The sequence below is a fragment of the Panicum virgatum genome, chromosome 6N (genome assembly GCF_016808335.1).
Source record: "Panicum virgatum strain AP13 chromosome 6N, P.virgatum_v5, whole genome shotgun sequence".
Lineage (NCBI taxonomy): Eukaryota > Viridiplantae > Streptophyta > Magnoliopsida > Poales > Poaceae > Panicum > Panicum virgatum.
The window spans coordinates 1902227-1910946 of record NC_053150.1 but is presented as its reverse complement, the minus strand read 5'-3'; the positions used below and the strand labels follow the sequence as shown (position 1 = coordinate 1910946).

Genomic DNA, 8720 nt, shown 5'->3' with positions numbered 1-8720 from the left:
GGCCAGCCAAAGCCAGTACACCGGTCCCAAGCCCACAACAGCTTTCGGCGCCGCGAGGGGGCAGAACACGGCGTTCCCGGCTTCGGTGGCGATGAAGCGCCGCGGCCGCGGCGGCGGCATCGGGGGTAGCTACTTGGGCGCGGAGGCGGCGGCGCTGCTGGCCTGTTTCACGGCGACGCTGCTGGTGCTGCCGCTGCTGCTGCCCCCTCTGCCCCCGCCGCCGCCAATGTTCCTGTTCGTGCCCGTCGGCATCTTCGCCGTCCTGCTCCTGCTCGTGTTCGTCCCCTTCGACGCCAGGGGCGCCGTCACTGTCGGGCCCCCATCCTCCTGCTCCTCCCCTAGTCCCCCTACGGTCCTACTTGTAGTTGTACTAGCTTAATTAGTCGACTAGGTCAGGTGATCGACCTCGTCGTCGCCGGCATGTGATGTAATTAAACGCGCGCGGATGAGATGTGCTCGCTCCTCGTCTTCTCTTCTGGAGATTAATTACTTAGGGCAACGCAGGAATTTCACAGAATTATCATAGGAGTTTCAAAAAATTAGTTTAGTTTCGCAGAAATTTTACAGGATTCAGAAAAAAAAATCCTCCAATCCGATGGATGAGACGGTAATATGAAACGATCAGTGCTGATTTCGTTTCTATTTATTTGCTTGCATTTGCTTCTGCAACCCTGCATACTGGTTGCCAAATTGGGTTGGGAACTTGGTCCAATCCAACGTTCTTCTATCTCCAGCAATTTGACTGATTTTCTTAAAAAGAAAAAAGAAGCTAGTATTTGACTGAGATACAAGGACAGCTGGTGGCGATCTTTCGTCTCCCCGGCGGGGTGCAGAGAACTGAGCTTTCGCCGCTGATGGTTCTCAGCAGCACAGATGAGGTGCATGCAATTGCGAACGAGCCGTAGCTCGAGTGCCAAGTGCGCGAGCGCGCCCGCCCGTGTTCGATTCCGATCGGGAGCAACGCGGGTGTCGCACCGGGACCGAGCATATGGTGTGCGCGTGAGTTTACTCGGTAGGCGTGTTCCGAGATTGGTCGGGCAGTTGAGTCTGCGTTGAGTCCGGTCAGCGTGAACGTCCAACCTTTTATATGACTCCCCAGTGCTTCTGAATGTTTAATTAAAAAAAAACGTGCAATTTTTTTTTCTTTTTAGAGGGTACAACTTAGGACGCACATGACACACTGCACGTACACACACGTGCTTGCCCTATGCACCCACCACATGAGAAAATACGTATAACTCTCAGTGTGCGGAAAAATGTCCAGTACTACTGAACCCGTACGTACGTGTGCGTAGCCTAAGTCTAACCTAGTAAATCCTAGACGCTACAAGGGGAAAAAAACCCCAGGTGAGGCGCTGGTGCATGCACCTGGTGGTGGTACTAGCTCCAATCCGAAACCAGATTGATGGGCACGATCGGTCGCGTGCCTTGCGAAACCCGGCAGCGGTTTTGGCCTGAATGGACCCGACCCTGCCTGCTGGGCCACCGGAAGGGGATGCCGCCGCGGACCTGGAATTGCACGGACGGAGCATGCTCGGCCGCGCTCGGTTGTGGATCGCCATCGAAACAGGCTACTCCACCGGGTATGGAGGCATAAGCATCGAAGCACCAGATGCAACTGATTTGTGGCCCGTAGATAAGACAGAGTCTATATTCAGCTGCACCGCGTAGCGTAGAGAGATACGTGTCACTACCGGAGAGCCCGAGGCCTTAGAATGTGTTTGGTTGGTGGGATGAGAGTGGATGGAGCCGCTCCATCCCAATTTTCTATAGCGTTTGGTTCATGGACATCAAGAACGGAGCCATCCCCAAGTAGGAATATTCCTGATAGATGCTGCACCGCGCGCTTCCATTTTTTCGGTCGAACGCAGCCGCTCGCGGTGCGTCTCGCTCCTCCTTATCGCTTCGGTCACCGCTTGGTCCACTCATTCTCACCGCCCCACCTCTTGCACGCCATCCTGTCCTCCTCTCGCGCGGGAAAAGGGCGGTCCTCCTGCCGCCGTCGCCTGGTGCTGTCGGCAGCCAGCGCCGCGGCCGCCCGTCACTCCTCTTCGGCTCTTCCCCCGACCCGGCCAACACTGCAGCACCGTCCGTCACTCCTCTTCGCGAGATTCCATCAAGCACCGCCCGTCAGGCCGTCACTCCTGTTCCCGCGCAGGCAGCAGGGCGCCGCCACCTGACATTGCCACCCTCGCCCCTCCCAGCTCGTCCGCCAACCCAATCGACAGGTTCAGTTGAGAACAGGTCACGTTGCTTCCTCCTCCAATATCCCCTTTGCTCAATTGATAATGCTAATTTTTTTTTCTAGCTGATCGAGAGAACTGCAGCATCCCCGCTTCTCCATTGTCCAAGATCTGCAGCACGACAGGTAATCGATCTGGTCTGAAAATATATATGCATCTAGGGTTAGGGTACAGCTTATTGGTGAAGGGATTGGAGATGGTGCAGGTGTAAAATTGGGTGTTACTACTATAATGATTGCTTACAAATTGTTTATGTAATTTTTTTGCTTTGTTATTTAGATGGATAAAAGGAAGAAGCGATGCAATGGTGGTGTGTGTGTCTATATATATATAGGTTTATGTACTGGTGATAAACTCACCCGATGAGAGAATTGGGTGATCATAAACATGTCCCCATTCTTGTTCTCCAATCAAACAAGAGACAGAATGGCTCCGGTCCCTCCAACCAAACGCAAAATGGAATCGCTCCGTCCCTCCAACTAAACGCTACCTGGAGCCATTTCACTCTAAAAACAAAGGATGGAGCCAATCCATTCCATCCCGCTCCCCAACCAAACGCACCCTGAGAGCTGAGAGATTTTTTTGGTACTATTAAATATTCTCCATTTCCCATCTGCCGCCGATCGCGTGGTTGATGCCACGCTCCTGGGCCCTGTGATCCTGGATTAACGACATGGATCAACCCCTAAGATTCCGTCTTCTTTTCGGATCCAGCGATAGTGGTGGACTGGTGGTCAATCTTCGAATGGGAAATGATCCACGGCGGCGACGCCGATTATCTGGACTGGAAATAATGCCACTTGGGATAATAACAAGCAAGCCTCTGGAATACTACTGCACTACTTTTTATTTTCTATCTATTACATCGAGTCCGAGAGTGGTTTCGGATACAGATGAGTCTCCTCTACAGTAATTGCCGGTCACTGACGTGTGGACCCGACCCCACACGTCAGTGACCGAGTCCCTCTGCAGTTACTGCAGAGGAACCGGTTCCTTTCGTATACAACCCTATGTACTTTCTTGTCTTGTCCGCCAATTCCTTATGTATCTCCGAGTAAACTTCTATCTTCTAGAATCTTTCTTAGTGGATCCGTCCTAAGAGCAACTCCAACAAACTAGCAAAACCGATCTAAATCGGTAAACAAGCAAAAACGTCCGTGAAACAGGCATCCAACATCCTCTCCATCCTCCTCGCTAATCCATCTTGCTCGCCATCCCCTCCCGCTCGCTAGGCATCTTAGCTGAGCCGCGGGACTCGCCATCTCCCAAATCCCGCGCCGCTCCCGCCCTCCCGCGCGCCCTCCTCGTCCTGCTCGTCCTCCTCATTCCGCTCGTGGAGGCTGTCCTCATCACGGGCGGCCTTCCTCGCCGGCCATCCCCGACCGGGCGCACATCGTCGCCGCCCCCTTCCGTCCCCACTCGGTCCAGCGGCCGTCCCTGCCCGCCGCCGGTGGGCCTGCGCTCTCGTGGCCATCCGCCCACCCCTCCCCACCCACAGCGATGGAGGCGTGCGCGGCCACCCCCGCCACGGCGCCGCCAACCTGCGATCTGTCGGTGGCTGCCCAGGCAGCCATCCATGCCGCGACGCCACCCGTCCCTGGTGCAGCGCACGGCCGCCAGGTGCCGGAGGAGAGGGAGGGACTTGGAGCTCCTCGTGCCGCCGATGGACGCCGTCGCCGCTCCTCACCACAGGCATGAGGTCGCCGTCGCCGGGGGGCGGAGAGGAGAGAGAGAGGGAGAGCATGTGGGGCCGAGGCGGAAGGGAGCGGAGAGGAGAGCCAGAGAGGAGAGGGTGAGGTCGGGGTGGATAAAGACGGGAAAGGAAGGGGATGACACATGAGACCCACGCATCAGTGTGTATGGAGCGGGAGAGTTGAAGGAGCCGTTGGAATTTGGAGAGTGAAAAATGGAGAGTCTGTTGGAGTAAACTACTCAGTATGGAGAGGAATCTTTTTAGAGAGTCAAATTAAGAGTCAAATAGAGAGTCAAAAATAGCTGCTTTTTTGGAGATGCTCTGACATAGGGTGGTTATGGGCTACCTCTGACTGGGTAGCATGGGTGGCCCATCCCAGGGACTCGGATAAGGACTCAGCTAACGTACGGTAATGTACGGCCGCTTCTTTTTAGGAAAGTAGACAAACTTTGCAAACTTAGCTTTCCCTTTATGGCAAAACTCTGCACAGCGGTTAACGGGCACAGGAAGCAACACAAAATAAAATATGCAAATCTTGTTTCTGCTCTTCGTTATCCAAGTGGGCCCACATAGGCTTACTGCCCTCAGAAATATACAAATTTTCCCAGCTGCACAACGGTGACGACAACCCAGGTTCTCACTGATCAAATGGAGAAATCGATAGAAATGCAGAAAAGTTACTCATGGTACATATGTATCACAAATCCACTATTTTCTCTATAATCTGATGATCTAATTTACAATTTGAGTCAGGATTTCCCAAATAGATCCATTATTGCCTCATCTATAGCACACATTGGTTTCAGCAAAAATCACTCGGACGGATAGATGCAGGTCAATTGTTGTTCTTAAAAAACTGTATAAACAGATATCTAGCTGTTCGGGTTGCACACATCAGACTTACGCATGGGATTGGTTGTTGCGCTTTGCAAAAACTGCATGAACTAGGCAATATGTACGGCCGCGCAGACTGCACATAGCATTTCCTTCCCCCTTTTTAATGGGTTGAAGTGCCTAATATCTACTACCATATAACCTGATCTGGGTCCCCCTTCTCACTGCTAAATAATTTGGTTACCTGCAATGTAACAAGGAAAATGAAGATGATTAGAGAACCTATAGTACGAAAAAAGATGGAAAAATCACCTACTGAGTTACATTGTTTTGCTTCGATGTAACCATGTTATTGCCTGATGAAAAAGTAAACAAAATACCTACTAAATTGCATTTTTAGCATAGTTCTAAGTCAACCTGCTAATGGTCTGGGATCCGGACCATAACCAAATCAAACCCACGTGGCCTCCTGCCAAAACCCACTCCAGCCTGCTCTACTTTTTCTTCCATCAGAACCGAACCCCACCAAACCACACACATTATTAAATCCAAACCAGACCAAACCAGAACCTCAAACCATGGTTTGAAAAAGGTCCGGTAGCTTGGTTTGAGACCACGGCGCTGCTGGCCCTGCTGCCTGCGTGCTCTGCTTCTCCAGTCCGGTAGCTTTCTATGCAGCCTACTGTGTACACTGCAAGTTGCCTCGTTGGCTGCTGGAGTGCTGGCTGCCTGCTCTGCTGTTCACCTGTAGGCAACACAAGTATACATATTTCCATTTCAAAAATAACACCTGTAGGCAACACTAGTATGACAAGTATGAATACCTGTAGGCAACACAGAAATAACACCCATACCCATGGTCGAAACTACAATGAGGCTTTTTCATAGTTGTACTACAGATTATGCAAACATGCCATCAAGTCCAGTCTACACTTAGTTTCTAAGCTTGATCAGAAAAAAGGATCCCACATGATAATTCACAATCTGGTAATTTCTACAGAACTGCCATACATTTACAACCATATGGGCTGCCACAGGATGGTCACAATGCAATGATATTTGCTTCCAAGTCCAGGCTTGCGCTAGCATAACAAAAGAGAAAATAATATGACATTTGCTTCCAGCTTCAGGCTTGTGGTAGTTGTGACCAACCTGGTAAAACAAGAAGCAAACCCATTACTTTCACTGTGATACTTGCAGACCTATTTCACAACCAAAAGCAAGAGGAAAATATTGGCAAGTACCGAAAGAACAAGCTTGGCCACATAATCAAGAAACAGAATAGTTGAATCAAAGGAAGTATAAATATAATGATTTCTTTGGATCCAAACTGCAGTTACTAAAGAAAAATATATATCTTGCGTGGCTCATATGCCACATTGTTCAGATGTCATCGCCAAAAACAGTTGTTATTTAGACTATTGTGTCATGTCTTACTAGGAAGTGAGTCTTGGAGTGAGCCAGGGAGAGAATCTTCATGTAGCATGCTTAGAAAATGTGGCACATTCTGCCCTACACCAACCCCAACAACTTCACTTAAGATCCCTGCATCCAAAAAAGACAGGAACTTGCCTTAAGAACAACAACTTCTCATCTATGCAGATTTCAAATAAGAATTTGGTGACAATTGAAGGTAAAAGAAACAGTGGGTACCTTCATCGTCCTTATCCTTATCTTTATCTTGGACTATAGTGAGCCAATCTTTTGCACTAACTAAAGCCTCCAACATCTGTGGCGTTAGCGAGCCTCTTGTGTCCCCTAGAATCCTATTGCCACAACTAAAAGCCGATTCAGATGATACGGTGCTAAGTGGGATAGCAAGAAAGTCCCTAGCCATCTTTGATAAGATAGGAAACTGATCAGCACGAGCCTTCCACCAACCCAACACATCAAATCTTTTACTATCCTCGGCAGGATCCTCTTCCAAATATGTGTCAATCTCAGATTTTGGCCTACGAACAACTCGACGACGAGATTTGAAATCAGCAAATTCTTCTTCTAGTACCCTTTTCCCAAGCACAGGTGAACCAACAGTACAGGTGCTTCCACTTGAACTTGACACAAATGCTGAGCCATCACTCCTTGCAAGTCGTTCATACTCATTGAAGTACTACTTCAGCCAATCTTGTGCTGATTTCGTACATTTATCAGCTTGATCGAAACTGCTGCATACTTTCTCATAAAATAATTCCACATAATCAAACTTTCTTCTTGGATCTAAGATAGTGGCAATGACAATTACAATGTTAAAATCGTACTCTTTCCTTCTCCGGAGGCTAGACTCATTAGGCACTGGTTAGGCTCCCAATATTTCGCAAATTTAACCTTCATTGCAGCAGCCAAATCTACCAAAACTTCACTATTTTTCCAAGCTGGATCATTCAAAGCATATCGAATAGAAAGCACTAATGGTAAGAATTTGTGTGAAGTTGGTTTTCGGTCAGCCGATACAAGATTTGTGGCTTCTTCAAAAGCCTTGAGAAATACACATATCGCTTCGGCTTTTGACCATTCTTCTTCATTTGGTGCAACCTCAAGATATTGTTCAGCATAAGTACTAAGTACAGACTTGTAATCTAATGCTTCTCGTACCATTTTAAATGTAGAATTCCATCTGTTTGGTATATCCAGATAAATGCCACATTTTGCTTTAAGGCCCTTATTAGTTGCAATTGAGTTGAAATTCTAAATTCGTGACGGTGAAGATTCTATGCTCTTCAACAACTCACGAATCTTGTCTATTGCAGCATGAATAAGTTCCATTCCATCTTGAAATAGAATATTCAAAATATGTGCAGAACATCTAACATGCAGATGTGCTCCCTCACATAACAACTCATGCTTGTGATGCTGTACTATTAGTTCACATGCCTTGGTATTGTTGCCTGCATTATCTAAGGTTAAAGTAAGCATTTTCTCTCTTAAACCCCACTCAGTTAAGCTGCTTACAATAGCCTCTTTTGAAGCATAGCCGGTATGAGGATACTTGACTTCCTTCAAACTAATGATTTTCTTCTTAAGCTTGAAATCAGCATCCACATAATATGCAGTTATGACCATATATCCTAAGTTCTGAAGGGAAGTCCACATATCAGATGTGAAGCACACACGAGAGTCTAAGACTGAAAACTCATTGTGAAGATCTTGCTTCATCTTCTCATACATCTTGAGGCAATCATTACGAACGGTTTGGCGCCCTACACATTTCATTATTGGTTGTAGAGTTTCCATCCATGGCTCAAAGTAAGGGTCTTCAAATTTATTGAATTCGATTTCAGCATGTATGACAAACTGAACCATGCGCTCACGACTTAAGACGGGTCAAACACAAAGGTATCTGAAGATTTTTTCTTTATGGTGGCTAAAAAAATGTTTCTATCATCATCCCTAATAGCCGAGCAAGTTGTAGCAATATGACTTCTAAGACTACTAGTGCCCGATTGATCCCCAAGTCTCAGCCCACAATACTTGCAAACTGCCTTCCAAACGTCATCTACCATCACCAAATTCTGGTCAAAGTATTGCCATACCTTTGATCTCCTAACACGTGGTTGAGATGAATCATGCTCATCATCGGTTCCAGAGCTATCAGTTGTGTGGGGTGTGCTTGCAGACATTTTTGAGGTAGTAACAATGAATCTGCACAAGCAAGCAATGGCTAGATCAGTTAAAATTGTGTATAAAGAATATTGTTGTTACAGTACATATAAAGCAAAAAAAAAGTATGTATGAAGAAGATTTCCATTTTTGGGGAACAAAATAATTACAGTATGCAGTACAAATAATTGCTGCCAGCAGAAGTTTATTAAGATCAAAGAAAAATACCGACTAAGATTTCTCTATGGATAAAGACTGTTGCTGGAAAGGGCATCCTTATAATTATGTCTACACTCAGTGTCGCGCAGACGCGCAATCTAATGGATAAACCAAAATAATGGTAGTTCCAGTCA

General features: G+C 47.4%; 1 protein-coding gene across 1 annotated transcript; it reads right to left on the bottom strand.

The window, feature by feature from the left end:
• Positions 1–5612: 5612 nt before the first annotated feature.
• Positions 5613–6980, bottom strand: LOC120677395. Its single transcript, XM_039958547.1, has 3 exons — positions 6424–6980; positions 6208–6315; positions 5613–5922 (listed from the first exon to the last, which is right to left on the bottom strand). The coding sequence occupies exons 1-3, from the start codon at positions 6605–6607 to the stop codon at positions 5897–5899; spliced, it is 318 nt and encodes a 105-aa protein (XP_039814481.1). The 5' UTR covers positions 6608–6980; the 3' UTR covers positions 5613–5896.
• Positions 6981–8720: the final 1740 nt, after the last annotated feature.

Coding starts and splice junctions, on each gene's coding strand:
- LOC120677395 (XM_039958547.1), bottom strand. CDS start 6,607: ATGGCTAGGGACTTTCTTGCTATCCCACTTAGCACCGTATCATCTGAA. Junction 6,316..6,423: donor TAAGGATAAGGACGATGAAG/GTACCCACTGTT, acceptor TTTTGGATGCAG/GGATCTTAAGTGAAGTTGTT. Junction 5,923..6,207: donor ACTCCAAGACTCACTTCCTA/GTAAGACATGAC, acceptor TTGTTTTACCAG/GTTGGTCACAACTACCACAA.